Source organism: Bradysia coprophila, unplaced genomic scaffold (assembly GCF_014529535.1).
Source record: "Bradysia coprophila strain Holo2 unplaced genomic scaffold, BU_Bcop_v1 contig_232, whole genome shotgun sequence".
Taxonomy (NCBI): domain Eukaryota; kingdom Metazoa; phylum Arthropoda; class Insecta; order Diptera; family Sciaridae; genus Bradysia; species Bradysia coprophila.
The window spans coordinates 21,361,227-21,384,428 of record NW_023503493.1 but is presented as its reverse complement, the minus strand read 5'-3'; the positions used below and the strand labels follow the sequence as shown (position 1 = coordinate 21,384,428).

Sequence of the window (23,202 nt, the reverse complement as noted above, 5' to 3'; positions counted from 1 at the left end):
ACCACTCTCTATGCGTCTGATGGCCTGCGATGGCGCAAAGACCACCATATCATCATCAACTTCTTTCGATATAAATGGGTTCTGTTTCAACAATAATGTTTTGTTTTTCAAAATGAACAAGCTGATATGAAGCGCGGTAAAAACGATATTGCCAATCACTTCGATCGGCCGCAAACAATATAAATTTATGGACCATTTATTACACACATTTGGGATTAGTCATCATTTATATTGATTCTATTGTATTGTCTGATCTTTTTTTTCTTTCTTTTTTGTGTGTTAATCTAAACTACACATCAAAGGTCACCATCACAAAAATTAACAATTTAATTGGAATTTGAAGGAAAAAATCGAAAATATTCTTAAATCGTAAACCTAATTTCGAACGAGAGTGAAACAAATTATCTTGTTGCGTTTTACCAGCATAATTGTACATTGAAAACAAATCTTTTCATTCAAAATCATTTCGCTCTGAGAATATAATTTTGCTTCGTCTAGGATAGACAAAATAATTGCCAATTCGGGCATACTACAACTCCTCTAACCTAATGCAGACGACTAATAACAAATTAAAATGTCTCATTGAAGTTACATTTCGTACAAGATTACACAATTCCATGCACATAGGCACATCGGCACAAAATGATTATTTTTTATGTGTTACAAAAGCATAAATCTCATAAAAGTCAGAGTTCCTACAAAACCCATTATGTTGTCTATTTCATTGCAATGCACAGAATATTTTTTTTCCCATTTTATACACTTCTTGGCTATGTGTATACAACAGCGATTCAACTCTACGTATTTCAAGATTGCTAATAGTTTTTTGGTTGTGTGAAACTGAAAAACGGCTAGGAACAATGACATCGCAGCAGATTTTATTTTTATTTTTGCGAAAAACAAAACATTTCTACCTATCAACCTTGAATATAAATCAAATTAAAATTATTGTTTTGCTTTTAAATATACTTTGTTGTCCGACTGTTAAGCTTTGTTGATTGAAATTATGTAGTTGGAATGACGCAAAGTTGATTAAACTTGAAAAGAAAATTCCGTAAGAATTGCATTATTGTCGGGAAATGTAATTTAACGACTGAAATACATGTCACGGTAGCTACTGTGTTAAGCATCGGGAGTACATAATAAAATTGAATATAAAATGTACACACGCTCAAACATGCCATTAGTCGAGGTTCGAAATATGGTTTTGATCTTCGAGTCCCTCCGAATTTTAATGTTGGAGAAATTCTTTCTAAATGAAGGACCCACATCAACAATACTCAATCAACGTGCAAATATGTTTTTGGGGGGTTCTTTTGAAAAACGACCTGCCGAAATCGGACCCATTTTCCAGTGGACTTTTTTATATGTGCCTCAATAGGTATAGAAGCCAAAAATATTTTTTGAAACTTCATCGATGTTTGTGTGGATAGCGGGAGGTGATCGAAAACCGAAAACAATAGTTAGATCGTTTTTTACTGGCTCCGAAATTATTGTGACCAGTTTCTTTTTTAGATAATTCGTCAATTCCATTAAAAAATAGATTAGGTTGTAATTATTGTCATTACATGGTGATTCTTTCGCCGTTCATTGACATCCCTTGAGCAAGGATTATTCAAGTCTGTCTTCTTCTCGTTTTCATACGTTATGCCTCACGTAATCCTTGATGACCAAATTACTTATGCCTACACCAATTCCAAAGCGATAACAGAGAATCTCACAGAACTTTATAAAAATCATTTGATGTTAGAATTAACAAGGAAATTTTTTGTCTTATATACCGAATGTCAACTAAGGAAGTAAACGATTTTGCATCATTAAGTAGTTGAAAATACTGAAATGAAAAGAAGTAGTAGATTCGATGAAAATAACAAGTGATATGATTGTTGTATGTGAACGCTTTAAGGGTCTTTGTTAGATTTCGCTATTCTTTCAATTTAAACCGTTATTCATACAATGCTACAAGCTTTTTGTTTTTGTTGATCAAATAATACACCTGCTGAAAGACACTAACAAAAGTGAACATACCGGGGTAATAGAACAACTATACTGATATGAATCAAATCAACGCACTTCAAGCAAAAGTGCTATTAATGACAGCAAGCAAAAGTGCTATTAATGACAGCTGCCAAATAGAGTACTATTTTGTATGAAATTTTATCCCCACTCTTTTTACAATGTAAAATTTTGTATGGAGCACTGTCAAGTTTCAGTACCCTATTTAGAGTACCACTTTTGGAAGGTGCGGGAATTCGAAAGAAAAAGACTATAAAATTAAATTGATTTCAATGTCTTGATCAGCTTTTATTGTAGACAGTTCGTGAAATTTATAATTTTCCTCGAACAATTGCCCTACATCTCCAAACTAATTTGTGTCGCATTAATCACCTCATGAAACTACATAAGGTGTTTGGCCAGTATGAACGGATCTTCTTAAATTGTGAAATTTTTCAATCGCTTTTTTTATACATAATGCGATTCTGACTTAGGTTATTCTTAGAGGATGAAAATCTAAAAAAATTGCGGAACTCATAACCCTTGCTGGTAACCATAGAATTCCAATCTCTTAGATTTTATCCTTGCTGATCAAAATAAAAAGGGAAAATACAAATTCCAGCCACTACAGTTGAGCTAGTTGTAACTGAAGATATTTTGATTTCATGTTCTTATGCTTTCCGTACATGAAAATTAAAAAAAAAATGAAAAATAAGTTTAAAAAGCATTAATTCTTGTTTCAACAATAATCACTGTTCTAATGTTACCAAATTTCATCTCAAGTGTGTGCAAAATACTAATAGGCTTAATAAGATACTTGACTCATTTTGAATCATTTTTCGCATATATTCTTGTAATATTCTGCGAAATGCTCGCAAATTGTTGTTCACATCAAATCAAATTTCAGCAAAAATAGGTTGAATTTAGGACGGTTTTTGGGTGAAATAGACAGAGGACCTCGGCATTGCACGATATTTACTATGTTAAAGCCTCATGCATATCGGATATAGTTAAATAGAAGGGCAATATTGCGCGGTATCGACGGTTAATGTACATATGTTTTATTCTGATTTCGATATGAATGAGGCTTTAACATAGTAAATATCGTGCAATGCCGAGGTCCTCTGTCTATTTCACCCAAAAACCGTCCTAAATTCAACCTATTTTTGCTGTAATTGGATTTGATGTGAACAAGAAGTTGCGAGCAATTCGCAGAATATTTCAAGAATCTGCAACAAATGCATTATACACAATCTATTGAACAATCACTTCAAATCACTGTTTTGATGAATATTCACATACTTTAAACATGTTAAACACATAAAACTTTCTTCCCAGCTTTTAAAATAGTTGTTCAATTAATAAATCAGAACATTTGAAGTTGAAAAATCCTAAACAAAGTAAAGCTCGTATCGAACAGATCTCAATGTTTTGAAAATGGTTGTGTGTGTACGTCACTTTTCGACTTGTCGATAAAATTTCAATGAAGTCAAGATTGTATAGTAGACGTGCGAGGGTAATGCAGTGTGGATTTTCAATAAACTTCGCTACCATTAATGATGCAACCAAAATTATTCAAATTCGTCAGATTAGTTAAGAGCTTCCGAGCGTACGCTGAAATTGTAGCCTACATTTCTGCGTTTCGAAATTTTTGATCGCTGATATCTTTTTACGAGAGCCCTTTTTGAAAAATGTACGACCACATTTTCGAGTAAAAATATGTCAGTTTTGAATAAAAAATAAAATTGTCTGTGAAAGTTCCATGTGATTTGAGAAAAGTGTACCTTTGATGCAAATTTGGGGCATCGGTACAGTCTTCTCAAAGCACATGAAACTTTCACAGACAATTTTATTTTTTATTCAAAGCTGACATATTTTTACTCGAAATTGTGGTCGTACATTTTTCAAAAAGGGCTCTCGTAAAAAGATATCAGCGATCAAAAATTTCGAAACGCAGAAATGTAGGCTACAATTTCAGCGTACGCTCGGAACCTCTTAATCTTTTCAATGCCCAAATACGAAGTCGCTGATTGTTTAATTATTTCGAATTATTGCAATTTCTTTTGGCATTTACTTGCAAATGTTAATATTATGTATGCGTTCACTTCGTTTTGTCAGACAGCAGCCGTAATTGTTGGAGCAATTTTTTTTTTTAAATATGTATTTGAATTCCTTAAATAAGTTTATTGATGTGGTAAGGAAAGGAGACGTCTGTTCTTTATCATTTCCCGCACCTTCTTTGAAGTGCGTTGATCAAATAGCTTTCCTGCATGTTATCTTTGTTCAGGAAATTTATTTAAAAACTAGAAAATTTATATTGAAATACCAACATTTTATTTATTTATCCGTTTGCTTGTGAGATGCCTTTATTGACAACCACCTCTATATAAAAGGATTTTGAATGAGGAAACTTGACAATAAAGAAATTCTTTTAAAATTGCTCCACCATTGTTGAATGACTTTATTAGCACACAAGAATATCCACTATTATAATCAGCATGTACCACTTTGTACTGTCTGGATCTGCATAATATTGCTGTTTATTAATTTAATAATTTATTTAATTAAACTTTTGATTGCACAACTGCTTAACATCCGAGTATATCAACGTTATTGTTAACAGTATAATTCAACTACCACATATAGCGAATTCCACTTTGACTCATACAAAGGGAACTTCTCAATTTGGAGATGCTTGTAATGGGGAATGCTTACCCATGTTAGACTTATGAAAATAACTCATAAACGAACAGACAGAACATTACATTTATCGCACAGAAGATGAAAATCGTTTCGATGCTTTCGATTCAGCTGTACACATTTTGAATTCGAAGCATTACCAATGGAACGTGTAATGTATCGTACGCAATGAATCACATTTTATATACACAAACAGCAAACTGCTATCATTCTGTTAAGGACACTTCGTTAGACTTCAATGTTTGTCATTTCATTCATATTGTTTGTAAAATGGTATGTTCAATGCAACGTGAACAAATGTCTTTATGTTATTTGTGATGTAGAACTTCAGTTTTATTTAGATGGTGCAATTAATCACAAGTGAAAAAAAGTGAAAAACTGGGAGAAAGAAAAACTTTATGTTCAGACCCATATAAAAGCTTCGGTTTTTGGAAGAAATGACTTAAAAGTGGCAATGAACTATTCCCTGAAAATGTTTAAATTAATTGAAATTTTGTCGTTGGTTGCATTAACGTATGTATGTTGTTCGGAAGGCGTAAAAAACATTTGTCAGACGGAGGAGAGGTAATAAAAAATTTAGTTTCTCCTATCTGAGCAACACAAATAAAGATCAGTTTGATTTAGACTTAAATTATGATTAGTAGGAGAAGTGCTGATTTAAGCTTAGACATTAGAGCACTCAACCAGCAGGTCCCTCTGATCTGATTTTATGGAAGAACATTTTACTCAAATTATATTTGTGGGCTGTGTTCAGTGTATGTAAAAAGTTGGTCCATATGGTTATCTAATCTCTGGACTTCACAGATTATTTATCAAAAACGATGAGGTCACAAGTTTTTTTTTTTGAGATAGTGACTGATTTACCAAAGTTCTGGGATGGTGAGATTTTGTCAATATATAATCTATCACCCAGTCCAATTAAATTCAAAACATCAAATGCTCTGTCCACTCTTTTGCTTGTTTATTTCACATCATTGTACGCTTCTTCTAAGTTCGACTAATAATTCATATGGAAGATCACAACCTTTTATCAGCGAACCCACGCTCGTCAAATTCACATGTGAATCATACATTTTTGACAAACGAGTCACATCTGGTGTTTCCAAACAAACCATTTTGCCATTGAAATTATTGTCCTCAAATAAGGTCCAACTGGAACTGCCATACGTTATAATAACTGAGGCCGCTAAATTCATTGGAACGGTGATATTTGCTTCGGCCAGTTTTTCGTTGATTAGGTAATCCGTCACACCGGTACCTGAGTAGAACACTATGGCTTTATTGGTAGTATCTTCTGGGCCCAGTCGGCGAACACCGTACACAGACGTGTAGCGATCACTTGATGAAAATCGAGTGCAAGTTCTATTTTCGTTAAGTCCAATGGTAAAAGATGTTGTATTAGAGCCCGAGTAGATCCAACTATATGAAATTAAAAACGTTACAGACAATGAATTTTCGATTTTGATGTTAGCTTACTATCCCGTTGAACATTGAGAATGGACGGTTCCGATAAGATCATTGACACACGAAGCGTCGGTATGCGTTCTAGTGAATTCCACATTTTCTCCAAGATAATACTCACTGTGGTAAAGTGTTAATGACAACGGGATCGAATCGGAAAATTTAACCAAAATTAATACAACAGCAAAAATGTGAATTGCTTGCTTCATTTTCTTCTGAAAAATGTTTATTCGTTGTGGTCGAAATCAAACTTCTATTGGCTATGGTTGAACAATCGTCACTTTTATATAGAAAGTTTCTTATCTTATCAACATTTTCGTGAGTTGATTATCATACTCTGACCGGCCAGATCTCTAATTTTTATACAATTGAAACTATTTCTTGAAAAAAAAACATTTGTTTTTCAGCGAGTGATAAGCTCATTAGTATTTCTTTAAAAATTTTCGTTGCGTGCAGATAAAGAAGGTAATCAACATTATGTTGATGGCTCTCAACGATTTTATACTTTTATTTGGATTGATGATACGTTTGAAATACACATTTTTTGGATTTCGTCTTCCATCGGTTAAGGCCAGGTGAAGATGTTTATTATCGTATTTGTAAACAAATTCACCTGGCCTTAAGATGTTTATGTTGCATGTTCGATTGAGACATAAAAATCTTCTTAACTGAAGGAAATTGATTGAATCAGTCAAAAAACCCTTAAAGGGTAAATGTGACGCAAGTCCTTTATCTTACTTACAAATAACTGATATCGCTGAGGCATTGTTTAATATAATTGTTTGTAAAATTTTCTTTCACAAATTTTTTGGGTCAATTTTTTGTTGATAGAACGTTTGCGTACGACGCACAATGCGTCAGCTTCAGCGATATCAGTTATTTTGTAAGTAAGATAAAGGACTTGCGTCACATTTACCATTTAAGGGTTTTTTGACTGATATCACCACTTTTGTAAGTAAGTCTTTTCGACAACATCAAAAAACCTTATGGAAGTTAAAAATTCTAGAGAAATCAGACTTAATTCCAAAATCTAGAAACAAATCCTGGAATATCGAAAATAACCCAAATCCATCAAAAAATCCGATGGAAGTTAGGAAGTGCCAGAGGAATCATCTGTCATCCCAAAATTTAGGAACCAACCTTGGAACATCTCACTCATGTCGAATATAACCCAAATCCATCAAAAAATCTGATGGAAGTAAGGAAGTGCCAGAGGAATCATCTGTCATCCTAAAATTTGGGAACCGACCTGGTGGAAGTTAATATTTATTAATCCACACAATTTCCAACAAGAAACACATACAAAAATAACACAACCTTTCACCACACATACAAATTGGCTTTTATATGGCATTTTTATGGAGACTTTGGAGAGCTCTAACTCCCAAGATATGGACTTTTTCCAACTGTTGAAAATTCCATTCTTATTTTTGGGCCATTATTAGCCTATAACCAAAATTTCAGGAAAATCTACAGAAACGTTTAGGAGTTGCTGGATCCACTTTTCCATAGGAACTAACTAAGTAACTAATTATAAGTAACTAACTAACGTAGGATTTACATTATCTGAAAATTCGAGATTTTGCTTATTTTCATACAAACATCAATATTTCGAAGTTCAATATGGCCAATTTTGAAGCTGCAGTAGCGTGATAGCTCGTTGAACTCGTATGAATTCCTAGATTCCAGATATCCTAGTTTGGGGGTCGTTAGAGTTAAGCGGGGGAGTCAAAAAGTTACTGTAAATATGCTCCGCTGTCGCCAAAAAAAAGTTTTAAAACATTTTTGGTAGTGAACTTGCGTCACGCCGGCTTACTAACGTGCGGGCATGATATAAGCTCAAAATTCGCTATCCAGTATATAATGGCAATCGTATCGCCACAAAATTATTGTAGTAGTATAGAGGCACCAATTTACCCTCTTCCAAGCAAGCTAACAATAAACATATTGTTACACAGATGCACATACAATCTGTTTCCTTCAATTGTGCAAAGAATATCCTATTTGATACAAAATCTATTACTTCAATATTTGTTGTGTGATAAATTTCGCTATCTAAGAGAACACTAGCTTATCACTCATATTCTTGTGTATGTGTCGTAATATACAATTGCTAAAAGTTTCTCATATGCAGCTGGTGTACAAACAAAAACACTTTGTATTGTATACAATTCAAAGACAACCTACACACAGTGCATTTCTACGTTAACGTCATCTACGCGCACATAACACGTATGAATGAAGTAAACACATTGTGAAGAATGTGTTTTGATTGTTTATCATACAATAAGTGAGTGTTAGCAGATCCAGCTGGTGCTCATTCTGCATATGAAAAATATTTACAGGCTGTATGTATGAAGAGTATGCGTTAGATTCTGAATTGGAGTATTATCCATACTTAAGCATATCACACAATCCGCATACCGCTTTGGCTAGAATTGCAGACTAACCAATCATTATTTAATTTAACTGTATTTGAGAACGTCCTATAAAAACGTGAAAGGTTTTTTTCTCAGTGCTTCTTTATTTAAGAAATTTCCAACGAAACAAAATTCAATGATGTACTCTACACACACTGAAATTAAGGAAATCTCCAATCCTTTTATTGAGATTTCAGCTTTTCATAGTAAAAATATACCTATGGCCGCAGATAGCTATCATACAATTTACATTTAGATTAAATTTCAAGTCGAAACTTCCGCTGTATGTGCACTTATCTCAACAGTATGCGAGACATTATAGTAATTTGAACAGTTCACCGATAAGTCTTTTAATCAGTACAGGTATTTTGTTTATCATGTTCGAAGTGAATAACTCAGATTCAAAATTATGATTTTTCACATTTCTATACATATATTATGGGTCGTCGTAATTTTACTAAAATCTGATATCCACAAGGCCATCTTCAATATTAATGGTTGATATCTTAAAACCATAGAGATTGGTTCGTTATACCTATAAGTTATGATGTACAGAAGAATATGAAAGATGGAAAATTGCGCGTGGCAAGTGGTTTTTAGCCCCGTACGAAGTACGAAGAGGCTTATAGGATTACGATGCCGTGTGTAATTGATGGAATTCGAAGCAGACGGTAAGGGCAAAGTGTTTGCCTATGTTCATAGATAACGAATCCGCAATAAAAATTTTGTCTGTCCGTCTGTCCTTCTGTCCGTCTGTCCGTCTGTCCGTCTGTCCGTCTGTCCGTCTGTCCGTCTGTCCGTCTGTCCGTCTGTCACGTCGATATCATGAGTAAATCAAATCCGATTTCAAAATTATTTTTTTTCCCTGAAAGGTAGTTGAAATAGTGAGGCTAAGTTCGAAGATGGGCGATTTTGGGTCGACCCCTCCAGAGCTGGGGCCCCATAAGTGCTTTAACGTTTTCCAAAGATTTCTCTGGCCATTTAAAGGCTACACATGTAAGTGATATATCAAATGAAAGGTATTTACAATACCTATCCACAAAAAAAAAGTTTATGGAAATTGGATGACCGACTCGTGAGTTAGACCCCTTGGTGTGAACTAGGTACAGGACGGCAATCCGTTTTTGCTTGTAGGTTAGTCAAATTTGAACGGATTTAGATGGATTTTGATTTATTAGATAGGTATTGACCGTACCAATCAGGGAAAAAAAAGTTTATGAAATTCGGTTTACCGGAGCGTGAGCTAGGTCTCTTGGAGTGAGCTTATATGTGGCTACTCGGCCGTACAGTGAAGGTGGTGTTTTTTGTTAATATCTCGAGTAAAATTTAACCGAATTTCATGAATTTTTTTTTGTTTGAAAGGTACTAATGAATGTAAAGCAGCCGTTGTACTTTCCACCTCCTAACAAAATGGCCGTCGGCCGCCATTTTGGATTTTTGTAAAATCAATATAAATAGGTGAAAATGATAATTCCAAAATCACTGATCAGTGGGAAGTGTAGTTTGTGTTACTTTTGAAAGGAACGTCGTACGGGGCTTCGTAATTTTTAAGACGTACACATTGTATAAGAATTTTACGACGTTTACGGGCGCAATAGGCTTACGGTAAGAGTAGGGCGACGGACGAAGTAGGGTCACGTGCGCAATAGATGTACGGGTTTGTACGGGGCTCAGTCGCAGCAAACGCTCCGACTGTTCTGACGGCTCGTTTTGGGATGCTTTTGTTCAATATTCGTTTTCTGAATTCAGCAGAATAGATGCTGAAACATTCTGAAGCACCAAAATTTAATTTAGTAAACAAATAACTCAAAGGATGTCAGATCCATAAAATTCAGTAATCAGTTCTGTACAATGACAAGTGAACAAATTTAGAGAAAAAAAGTGCGTCAACCGAGAATCGAACTCGGATCAACTGCTTGGAAGGCAACTATGCTGACCATTACACCATTGACGCTGCATGAACGGTGCGCATTAAGCACCCGTGAAATTTATTTAAAAATTCTAATCGCAGAGAGCTAGAAAAAAAGTGATGCAACGAATTTCTATGTTGATTGAACACGCAATGCAACATATATTTTGAGCTCTATTCCCGATATGACGAGGCTTGTTGATAAATTATCCACTTGCAAACTCAATTTAAATTAAAAATTTCTCAATAAATAAAGAAAAAAAAATGTGCGTCAACCGAGAATCGAACTCGGATCAACTGCTTGGAAGGCAACTATGCTGACCATTACACCATTGACGCGCTGATAAGTAGGAGACAAATCCACGAACAACATTTTTGTAAATATATATTACGAACCAACGAATCTATTTTACAATCACTCAATTAAATTAATACAGCTGCTTTCTCGGGTCAATCTCTTCTTTATTATCTCGAAAGATAACTTAAATTCACCGTATATGTTAACATATGTATTTAGTTGAAGAAAAAAAAAACCTGTGTTTGAGTTATACGTTGTGTTATTCTGTTGTTAGTTTATAACATATGTATCCACGTCTAACAAGATCGTCTCATATAATGGTTTAACACAATTATTAACAAATTGGGCCCTTTATGGGTAGGTCAGGTCCCTTGACTGACTGAATTTCTCACAAATTAATATATTCACTGTTTTTTATTGTTATTATTATACACATTCCTTCTATTTTCATTGTTAAACTATTACCGATTTAGAAAACACAGTCTCCCTAAAACTAAGACTTGAACTATCGTTTTGAAGATAAGATGAAGACTATAAACAGAGAGAATTATGATATAAAAGTTAAAGCACCCATGCTTAAGTCCTATTATCTACTAGAAAATACACAAAAAATGGCCATTGAATAAAAATAACAATCAAACTTGTATAAATCACACTCGTTGAAAGTTTCCTATTTTTATTCGCATTTGTTAACAAGCAACTATCAAAAAAAAAACGGGAAAGGTCTCAAAAAAGAAGTAAATTTTCTTAATAGGGAAATCAAATTCAGAATTAAAACTCACAGTAATGAAACATGGAGCGCTAAGCTATCCAAAATCAAAAGCCATTCGAGCCAATTATGGAAAGTCACAAAAATGCTAAGCAGCCCCATCAATAAAATTCCACCAATCAAGACCCCTTCCAAATTACTAGCCACAGACCTAGAAAAGGCAAATGAAATCGGTAGTGTCTTCTGTAAGGCTCATAGTACTACGTTTAACGACAAGAGTGACCCCGTCACAGAAATGGCAGTTGGTATGTCTTGCAATAATGTCAAATTCTTGCTCCCAGAAATCAAAGAAGTGAATCTACCAACCCCACGGGAAATCTCTAAATTGATACGTGGACTCAAAAATAGGAAAAGTCCTGGTGACGATTCAATTACCAACACTTTGCTGAAACAATTACCAACAAAGGCTATCATTATGATAATGCACATATTTCGTTCTTGCCTCAGGCTATCATATTTTCCTACTTCCTGGAAATGTGCAAAAGTTGTTCCAATTCCAAAGCCTGGAAAAGACCATGCCCAAGCCTGTAATTACAGACCAATTTCCTTACTGAACTCTCTTAGTAAAGTACTAGAGAAGACTATACTTAGCAGGCTGAAATCACATATATCAGCCAATAACTTGCTCGCAAATGAGCAATTCGGCTTTCGCTCCGGTCAATCGACCAATCACCAACTTGTCAGAGTTTGTAATCATATCAAAGAAGCACTTAGGAAGAAACACTCGACCGGCATGGTGACCTTCGACATTGAAAAAGCATTCGATAGTGTATGGCACAAAGGTCTTATACATAAATTGTTTGTTCTCAAATTTCCATTGTATCTGATAAAGATCATTGAATCATTCCTACACAAGCGATCGTTTTACGTATCAATCAATGATCATAAATCCAATGTTTTCCTGATTCTTGCTGGAGTTCCCCAAGGTAGCGTTCTCAGCCCCACTCTTTACAATATCTTTACTTCGGACCTGAAAATCACCAAAAGCGAAAAAGCATTCTTTGCAGACGACACTGCCCTATACAAGTCCGCGAAATCTCCAGCAAAAATCGTTAAAAGCCTGAACACGGCCAGTAAACAACTCACCGAATTCACCACCAAGTGGAAAATTAAACTGAATGACTCCAAAACAAATGCCATCTTCTTCACTAGAAGAAGAGCTCAAAAGTGGCTCCCTTCCACTGGTATTACGGTCCGGAATACTGAGATTGCATGGAAAAACTCTCTCAAGTATCTGGGAGTCACCCTGGACAAAACACTCACGTTCAGGTCACACATTGACAATGTACAGGTCAAATCGTTGAAACTTCTCGGGGCATTGTACCCCATTTTGAACAAAAGATCCAAATTAAATACGACCAACAAAATTCGTGTCTTTAGAGCAATCATACAAAGTTGCCTACTATCAGCATGCCCAGTGTGGGGACGTTGCGCCATAAGCCATATTCAAAAACTTCAAACTATACAAAACAAATGCCTTAAGATAATTCTGAATCTACCACATTATCATGAAACTACAGACTTGCATAGACTCGTCTCTATCCCAACCATTACCGAACAAATTGCGAAAATTTCCCAAAAATTTCTAAACAAACTAATCTTCTCTGAAAATCCAATTATCAGAAATCTCACTGAACAATTGAATCCTGTGTAAATAGCCATGTAAATATGAATAGAAGTAATAACACGAAAAATTAGGAAATAATAAATATAAAATTCATTGGAAGTTTTTTGAAAATTTTCTTCTGCCCAAATTAAATCAAATAATTTCGCCAATAGTAATTGAAAACCAATTGAAACATCATCAGTATGAAAAGCTTAAACCACAAACTAGCTGAGCACTATCCATTGAATCTAAACATTGTAAAACCAAATGTAACAATTGCATAAATAAATAAATAAAAACGTAAAAAAAAAAATAGGATCAAACGTCACCTCATAAATTTAATTCCTTGTTCAACGAAAAAAAAGTTTTTGAAAATCCTTTGAGAATTATTAAAGTTATCACGGAAATCTTCCAATCTTCCAAAACATCTACACAGAAAACAACCAAGGTTATTTCATTGTACCATTTGCAGTAGACACGCTAGGTCCTTCGTGCGAGGAAGCTGTTCGGTTCGTGGATGTTATTTGCAATTTGATCTCTGAAAGAACTGGTCTGGTAAGGCTTATTTGAAGCAAATAATAGGTATTGCTTTGCTTGCAGCGTTCAAATGCAGCTTGTGTTATGTGTGCGTTTAGAGAAGATGAATTCGGACGGTTGTACGAGATTTTTTATATACTCTGATTGATTTCATGGTTTCTTGAATTATTCCTTAGTTATGTTTTTAGTTAAGCTTCTCTCCTCCTGTCTCTCCTGAATCAGGTCAGTTTCCATGGTTCTGGATAAGTATAATATCTGTTGTGGACGGTAGATTTTAGACAATTTCGTGAGTTGTACCCTGAACGAAGTGAGTCTAAGACATGACACTGTTTTTGCTATACCCGAAGGAATGTCTTAAATCTTTGAATTATGAATTATTAACACCCCCAATTTCATACACTTGGTTCATATAGTACCGAGTCACAAACATGTGAAAGTAAATCTTTGGTGAAAGGTTTTCACTTCTTCTATAAGACAATATTTGTTGAGATGGCTGAAGTACAATATTTCGTACCAATCAATTATTAGAAAACCGCAACAATAGAAGTAACAGATTAACTTCTTACACTGTGATTAGCTTCACCGTATGATTGTTACCTTTATTTTAATTCTTTTGTTAAGGTGTCGAAATAGTTCCTTAAAATAGCTATTTAGCTCACTGGAGCTGCGCTGTATTAATTTGAATTCGATTTAAATTCATAATAAAATAAATAAATGAAAATATTTTTGTATTAATTTTAGATTCATTGTACTCGAAGAAGAGAATACCACTCAGCCAGTAAGGATCAGATCATACAATTGGTGTTTGAGCTTCCCTCCGAGATGTTCAAATTATCGGACAGAAATGCGAGATGTAATTAAAGTACAGGTGAGTTTTTTTAAACGGACGATCCGACCATGGTACCATTTTCATTATAACTATTCAATGTTAAAATAACGACTATCCGTTGTCAAAATACAGCCATTAACATAAAAATCTTGCTATCAACTTTTTAATTTAAAAAAAAAAATGTTTGGAAAATCAGAAATGATGATTTTGCACTTTGTACAATTGGCCTTTTCCCCCATTAACCTAATTGGTGATCTACTGTAAAATGGAACAATAAAATTTAAAAAAATGATGAAATTACCGTACCATATTTTAACATATTTACGCATATTCACTGTTACCATGCCATAAATCGTGCTGCCATTATCCTGAATCAATGAAATTATTTACGATTATTGCCAATTACATTTTGAATAAACTTTTCATATCATCACATCGAATTCACGTAATACCCAATCCAGTATCCATTAAAATTGTGCACATTGCTCTTATTCAATTCCAATCTTTTTTTTTGTAATTGCTCAATAGAGAGTCGTGTGTGTCTTTTTTGTTTATCTAAACTAAACGTTAGCTAGAGGATGGAGCTGACAATTCTGGTTTATTTATTACCATTGAACGCGGACAAGGTAGACGTTAGAGTGTACACACATAACACACTAAAATTGCAAATTAGTTCACAATTTAGTACCGGTTATTAGATATATCTCATCTAATGTTCGTAATGTTTCCCGCATTTTCAGAACTTTCACTTGGACGGTATGTAATGTTCCGGTCAGGCGTTTATTATTTTCTTGCTCGCAACATTTTCTTAAAATTCCTACGACAATCAATCTTGATGTGTTTAAAGTTTCACAGATCTCCGTGTGTGTGTTTTTGTTAAAACCTATAAGATTGGATGTATGAAATAATGGATTTCAATTCAGGTCCGTCTGGTCATTGCATAACTTTTTAGCGGTAGTGATGGAAGAAATAGTTTGGTATAATCGAGAACATTTAATTATTAATTAAAGTGATGAACGCAGTGTGATGAACGAACTAAAACATTTTCCTTTCTATTTTCAATTTAATTACGAAAAATTATTTAGAAATTTGAAAACATTGAGAGTGTCTTCTTTACTTGATAACGGAACTTGAGGTATTGAATGCCAAAAGGATAATTAGACTTTTTTAAAGCACAGATTTCCTGTTTCGATGTGAGTATAATTTTTGTAGTCAGTTTGTCCTTCAACTGTTTAATATTTCATGGATGACAATCACCAGTATTTTGAAAGTCACTTCTTTTGGGTTTGTGGCAGATTCAAACAAAATCTTGTACTTCATTAGTTTGAACATAATAGTTTACTATAGAAACACCAAATGGCCAGAGTTGGACTATGCATAATGGCAGATCAATTCTGTTTCCATAATCGGAAAAGTAAAATTTAACTTGGTCGTACACTTTTCAAGTCTATTTCTGCTCAAATTAAAGTTTAATTTAGAAATATTTCCCGCGTCATATTCGAGTCTATTTTTCAAATTTACTACAAATGCGTAGCTCGATTCTAATCAATGATTATTTTCGGATTGCAGAACGTAACAAAAACTAAATTGATCGATCATTGTTGCGAAGGGTTTAACAACATCAATTCAAACAGCAACGAAACCATTGTGTGTTCACCAGTATGCCGAGGTGGTTGTGGTCATGGTATCTGTGAATCACCTAACACATGTGTATGCGACATTGGTTATGAAGGTAATTTACTTTTCTATTTAAGTTGATGAGCTAACCATTTTGCTAAAGTAAACCATTTTTGCACCCATTCATTCCATTCACACAAAACACATTAAATGGATTGGATTGGAATAAAGGACGTCATTGTTCGCAAAGTAAATTTCGCTCTTTTTTTAATATTTTCGAACTGAAAAGCTGTGAACATTTTCTTCTCTTGTTAATTTGATTAAGGATGTCGGACGAAATGGTATGGGAAAAATTGCAAAAATATTTGCAGATGTCGCAATAATTCGCTCTGCGATCATAAGACCGGATTTTGCAGATGTGCGCCCGGATGGATCGGAGAATTGTACTGAATTGACGTCGATACATTTAAATCGTAAAATTTTTGTCTGATTTAAAATTAATTTCAGTTGTGAGCTTCCGTGTCCAAAAGGTCAATACGGTATGATGTGCCACAAAAAGTGTTTATGCAACAGCAACTGCGATCCAGTTGGTGGAAAATGTTTAGGAGAAAACGCCAAAATTGTATTCGATAGGGCACATAATCGGTCCAGTGGCATTACCAAGCTATCTTCAGATCGAATCAAAGCAAAGCATTGGATACCAGTCAACGGAAATGGGAAAATTATTTTCCGAAATTGTAGTGATTCTGACAATCAATGCGAGCTTAACAATGGGAATAGTGCAAATACGTCGATTGACGACAGCCACAAAACGGCTCTGATTCAGGAACTAAATGCAAATGTAACAAATTTGACTAATCAACTGAAAGCTGCTACCGATAAGTCGGTAGTAATTGTAAATACATCCATTGCTATACACCACATCCAAAAAGGCGTCATAGGTAGTGGCGCTGCTAATAACAGTACCAAAGACTCAAAATATTTTGACTTAATTACTGACGATGCTAGCACTGAACTTAATTACATTGAGACGGAAAATCAGAAGGGGTTGTTCTATGAAGAATATGAAGACGACGACGTTCAGAATGGCGATCTAGATGAATCTGATGAAATCGATAGCATCGGCGGATACAATCACATCGTTCACGTATTTACTATGAGCTCGATCAACACTACGAAATCAGTAACGCAAATCGAATACCCATCATTGGAAATATTTTTCTAAAACCACTTCATTCATAGGAGCAAATAGTGTCTCTACCGCCAATGGTGCCAGTAGCTTTGATTCTGTTAATAGTAATGTGTGTCACAATCGTAATTATTTTCGTTGTGATTCATTTCATCCGAAAATCAAAGGCATCACAAACTCAAAACGATAGTTGCACTCCCGAAGACATTACGCTGTCCGATCAAACAGTTCAAAAGCCTCTTCCGGGTAATGAATTTATTTTGAATTATAATATGCACGAACATACGGTTGACGAGACATAATTATTTGGTTTGAATTTATTTTGTTGCAGAAATACCATCATCATTTACACAATCGATTACTCGACGCATTATGCAACATGGTACGTACATATTGGCAATAATAATATGCATTCCATACATAAGTTTCTTAGACGTTTAGGCTAATTTTCTTTAGAAACTAGTTTAATGAGCAAAGATCTTGTCAGGCGGTTAATGTGATTGTAAATATAATTCCAAGAATGACATAAAATTTTACTATATTGCTTGCATAGTGTTCATCTAATGGTTCTGTGACCAGGGGGTATGAAAATTTAATAATAACTATTCAAATCGTGTAACGATCAAAAAAAGAATTGAGGAAATGCATAGCTCAAAAGTTGACCAGTTGACCTATAAACATAGAGGTCATTAATGACTCCTTATAAGTCGACTAATGAACAAGAACGTAGTTGTGCAATGATTGTAATACAATAGTAGATTATTCACCTCTGACCACATGTTTATTTAGACACTTGGGGAGTTATTGCATGAGCCGAAAGCGAATGTTATAACCCCAAGTGTCTAAATAAACATGTGGTCAGAGGTGAATACGCTGTTTTATCTACCGACGGCGAAATAATAGCACTTTTTCACTGCTATTATTTCACCTAGGTAGATAAATTTAATTTCTTTAATCATTTCAATAACTATGGTGGTAGGCTAGCCAATGACTTCATTTAAAAGCGATTGTTCGAACCCCACTTTTCAAAACACTCAAAATAAAGGCTCGAAACTAATTTCAACACATTTCAGATTTCTACGACAGACCTTCAAACAACAAGTCAGTTAAAAGTGGATTGAACAAACTAGGATATTGTTATGCCAACGACGAGAACCATCGACCAGCTGATGAAAGTGGTGCATGTGACGAGCACATTTATGATGAAATTAAATATTCAAATTATTGTGAAACAACTCAGCGATAAGTTTTTATAAACCTTTCACAGAGCTTTCCTCTTGAAAAATGTTTATTATGCTGAAACCGAGTGGTGCACACACAAAGATTGTTTATTTTGCTTTTTCCATTGAGAAAATTGCATGACTGAAGGCGTTTTTTAAATAAAAAAATTATTAAGTTTTACGGTATAGATGTTTCTTTGCTGGTTCGAATATATGAAAAATTTAGTTTCTGGTAATTTTGTTGTGAATCGTAAATTGTGACCTTAATTTCATGACTAGCATTGCATAAATAATGAATTCGATTGCACGTCAATAAAAAGATTAGAAAACCTTACGAAAAATGAAGGTAAAAAGGCGGTAATTTTGTTATTGACAACAACGACGGTGAAGAAAGACGATAAGCTCAATTTAACGTGGTCTTTTTAGCAAAAAATGTTATGTTAAAACGAATAAAGTAGAAGATCTTCTGTCCATTTGAAAATGTTCACATCAAAAGAACAGAATCTAAGTGATTATGGCTTATGTTAAAGCTTTAAAAAAAATAATGTTGCAAGCAACAGCAGTGAATTATGACAACAACTAAATGATTTTTAAGCGGATACAATTCAATTTCAAATATTTTGTTTCACATATTATGGAAGGGTTTCAAGTAGGAATTATATCTGAGTTGTTCCGAACACACGGGTCTTAATCGAATTTTTAAACTTGATAGAGTTGACCACGGCAGAGTAAAATAAACCAGGCAGGAGCGGTTCATTTTCGAAACGTCAAATAAGGGACCTAATACACTGGATGAAAATGAACTCAAATGAACACTGACATAAATTGAAAAATTTTATTCGCAAAAAATATAGGGCTACTAGATTGTTCAGGTCTCTTGTCAAACGTCCACTCCTGCCTGGTTAACTTTACTCTGCCGTGAGTTGACAGATCAGCGAAACTCAACTCGAACTCGTGTCCGATTCAAAACTTTGAAAGACAACTAGAAATTTTAAGATTTTATTCAAAAGGGAAATGCGAAATGATTCATAGAAACTGAGTGAAAATTACGAAGCTTTCAGGAAAAACAAGAAAAGAGAAATTCGACATATTTTCTGTTTTCGGAGTTGTTGTGATTTGTAAATGATTCCGAACAAAATTGGTTTAACAAATGAAAATCTAGATTTTTAATTTTAGTATTTCATTCTTGTTGTGAGCGAGTGCCTAACCAAAATTCAGAAATCTAGATTTTCATCTGTTCACAAAATTCTTGCGGAATCAATAACCACAACAATTCGAAAATTATAAGGTATGTCGGATTTCACTTTTCTCTCTCTACGTGTATAAAGTTGATCACTTCCCTTTTGTTCATATTTTTATATCGAGAACATTATGAAATACAACAGCGCTGCATAATAGTAGATTACATTGGATGCTGCGGAAGTAGTTCATCACATGATGGATCAATTTTCTGATACGAAAGTGTGGTTTTAAGCAACAAGCTTTGGAAACGGTTATTTTGACAAGTGTAAAGTTTGCATATTCGAGCCGAAGGCGAGGTGTGCAACTACACGAGTCAAAATAGCCGTTTCCAAAGCTAGTTGCTTAAAACCACACGAGTGAGTTTGCGAGTTCACAAAATTGATTCTGAGTGTAATGAACTACAAAGCAGCATCCAATGTATGCTGTTTTATTGCCTATTCACCCGGAATATTGTTGTTACGAGTACATTTTTCCAACCAAGGACCTGACAGTTCAATAGCAAAAGTGTTCAAGAAGAAACTGACAGATTCTTGAATACCAAATTAATGTATAATTTCACAACATTTATGTCGCGCTACTTGATTCACTGCCAGACTAATAATAAACATAAAAAATACCGATACAACAAAACCAACAAAACAATCTGTTGTTGCATTGAAACGTTTATAAACGAATCTAGTCTGCTCATGAAATCGGCTCACACTTCTTCATAACATTAATCCCGAAAGCATCACTGGATGACATGTCGACAAGCTATACTTCGACTGTTTTGTTTTTGTGAAGTGCTAGATTCATATTTTGCGTAATATTTGTCGATTTTGGTGACAATGAAAGTAAAAATGTTGAGTGTTTTTGAAAATAAGTGAAAAATACAAAAAATAAAATTGTTTGGCCATAGGTGTTCGGGGTGTTCGTCGAAGTTGAAAAAATTGAAATTATGGCTATAGACAAAATGGCTGTCACTTTTATTTTTGTGTTTAAATTTTTATTTTTTCGAATTTGGTTTTTAATGAATTTGCTTACATTTGCTTAATTCAATTGATAAAGTTTGTGATATCAAAACTAAAATAACATCGCGAGTATTGTTTCGATTTCAGTGATATTTACTCATCGTGATACGAGATATCAAATTATTTCACGTGTAAAGTATAACGTTTTACTTGACGAGCGAGGGAAAAGGTTTTCACTAGTAAAGTAATAGTAGATTACATTGGATGCTGCGGATGTAGTTCATTACATGAGGGATCAATTTTGTGATACGAGTCGAACTCACAAGTGTGGTTATAAGCAACAAGCTTTGGAAACGGTTATTTTGACAAGTGTAGAGTTTGCATATCCGAGCCGAAGGCGAGGTATGCAACTACACGAGTCAAAATAACCGTTTCCAAAGCGAGTTGCTTAAAACCACACGAGTGAGCTCGCGAGTTCACAAAATTGATTCCGAGTGTAACTACCAAGCAGCATCCAATGTATGCTGTTTTATTGCCTATCCACCCGGATTATTGTTGTTACGAGTACATTTTCCCACCCAAGGACCTGAGTGTTCAAAACCAAAAGTGTTCCTGGAACACTGTTCCAGTAGACAACTGGCAGACTCTTGAATATCAAAAGATTATTCTAAATTAATGCACAATTTCACAACATTTATGTCGCGCTATTTCATTCACTGCCAGACTAATACTAATAAACATAAACTATAAACATAAAAACTACCGATACAACAAAACAAACAAAAATATCTGTTGTTGCATTGAAACGTAAAAAAACGAATCTAGTCTGCTTATGAAATCGGCTCACACTTCTTCATAATATTAATCCCGAAAGCATCACTGGCAACACTACTGTTTTAGTGACATGCTGACAAACTACTTCGACTGTTTCGTTTTTGTGAATTGCTAGATTCATATTTTGCGTAATATTTGTCGATTTTGGTGGTGCTACAATAAATTTTGCTGTGAAGTGAAGTGAATATATGATAATAAAAGTAAAAGTGTTAGGTGTTTTTGAAAATAAGTGAAAAATACAAAAATAAAATTGTGCGGCCATTGGTGTTCGTCGAAGTTGAAAAAATTGAAATTATGGCTATAGACAAAATGGCCGTCACTTTTATTTTTGTGTTTTTTATTTAATTTTTTTCGAAAGTTTTTAATGAATTTACTTAGGTTGGTGTGCACTTAATTCAAGTGACAAAGTTTGTGATATCAAAACTAAAATAACATCGCGAGTATTGTTTCGATTTCAGTGTTAAAGAATATTTCACGTGACACATTTTTGCTGTTAAGTAATGAAAATCTGCTGATAAGTAATGAAAATCTCCTGGTATGTAATGAATTTTACTATGCTGTTGCATGTAATAAGGCTATTACATGTATAGGCAATAACCTTTACATCACTCGCATAGTAAAACGTTATACTACACACGGGAAATAAAGTGATATCTCGTATCACGATGAGTAAAAGTACCTCGGGCTGCCGCCCTCGGATACTTTTTCTCATCTGGATACGAGATATCACTTTACTTCCCTTGCATAGTAATGTACTATTCATATGAATATTCCCTCACTTGTGATGTAATGAAAAAGTTCCCATATGTAACGACCGCTCTCCGCGGGTGGGAAATGTACGTGTAACAACAATATTCCGGGTGGATAGGCAATAAAGAATATTTCATGTGATACATTTTTGCTGATGGTGATAAGGAATGAAAATCTCCTGGTATGTAATGAATTTTCATATGAATATTCCTTCACTTTCACTTGTGATGTAATGAAAAGTTCCCACATGTAACGACCGCTTTCCGCGGGTGGGAAATGTACGTGTAACAACAATATTCCGGGTGGATATGCAATATAGAAGTTTTATTTGCTTATTCCCAGTCAAATGGCTATTTTTGGATAGTTGAGTAGGGATTTGTTGTCGGGTTTCTCAATATTTCGTTAATTAGTTTTAATTTCAAAGTTTCGATATCTTGAAACAAATCACATATTGCATCCGTTTCGGACAACAAAGACAAAAAGCCAAAACTTATGTCATCTAGAGCCTAATAAAGTACTTTGCACTCGATTTCATAATGGTTAATAAAATGAAGTAGTTTGAATCAAACGCAAAGTATAGTTTAAACTAAAGAATTGTGAGATTTTTATGGCACTTAAAATATTTTTTCAGAAAAATAGTAGAAAATGATAAATATTTTGGAGGATTTTATACTTTAACTTACTGTAACGTCAATTCTTATTACTTGAATACTTTCTCCCAAACGACAAACAAACAAAACAAACTTTCAGAACTACACAAAACTTGAAAATCAACCCAAGAAAAATCAGAGAAAGAAAATCAACCGAAGTGAAAAGTCAACGTCAACGATTATTGAAAGAAAGTATTCTTAACTTACCTGATAATATATAATGCAC

The 23,202-nt window shown here is 34.3% G+C and overlaps 2 protein-coding genes and 2 non-coding genes across 4 annotated transcripts in view; 1 reads left to right on the top strand and 3 right to left on the bottom strand.

Moving 5' to 3' along the window:
• The first annotated feature begins 4,788 nt into the window (after nt 1-4,788).
• The window catches only part of LOC119075583, a 29,190-nt gene continuing 10,776 nt past the window's right edge, over nt 4,789-23,202 (top strand). Inside the window, exons 1-9 of the mRNA XM_037182051.1 lie at nt 4,789-5,259; nt 14,437-14,563; nt 16,094-16,256; nt 16,373-16,390; nt 16,467-16,584; nt 16,649-17,324; nt 17,384-17,576; nt 17,662-17,712; nt 18,404-18,573. Of these exons, the coding sequence (XP_037037946.1) occupies nt 5,150-5,259; nt 14,437-14,563; nt 16,094-16,256; nt 16,373-16,390; nt 16,467-16,584; nt 16,649-17,324; nt 17,384-17,576; nt 17,662-17,712; nt 18,404-18,573 (1,626 nt within the window). The 5' untranslated portion in view covers nt 4,789-5,149. The remainder of the gene's footprint in view (nt 5,260-14,436; nt 14,564-16,093; nt 16,257-16,372; nt 16,391-16,466; nt 16,585-16,648; nt 17,325-17,383; nt 17,577-17,661; nt 17,713-18,403; nt 18,574-23,202) is intronic.
• On the bottom strand, nt 5,613-6,424 carry LOC119076256. The gene is made up of 2 exons (XM_037182923.1): nt 6,172-6,424; nt 5,613-6,114 (listed from the first exon to the last, which is right to left on the bottom strand). Exons 1-2 carry the CDS (start codon nt 6,363-6,365, stop codon nt 5,667-5,669), a joined length of 642 nt encoding a protein of 213 aa, XP_037038818.1. The 5' UTR covers nt 6,366-6,424; the 3' UTR covers nt 5,613-5,666.
• On the bottom strand, nt 10,459-10,530 carry Trnag-ucc. The gene has a single exon. It is a non-coding gene; the product is annotated as a tRNA-Gly (tRNA).
• On the bottom strand, nt 10,753-10,824 carry Trnag-ucc. The gene has a single exon. It is a non-coding gene; the product is annotated as a tRNA-Gly (tRNA).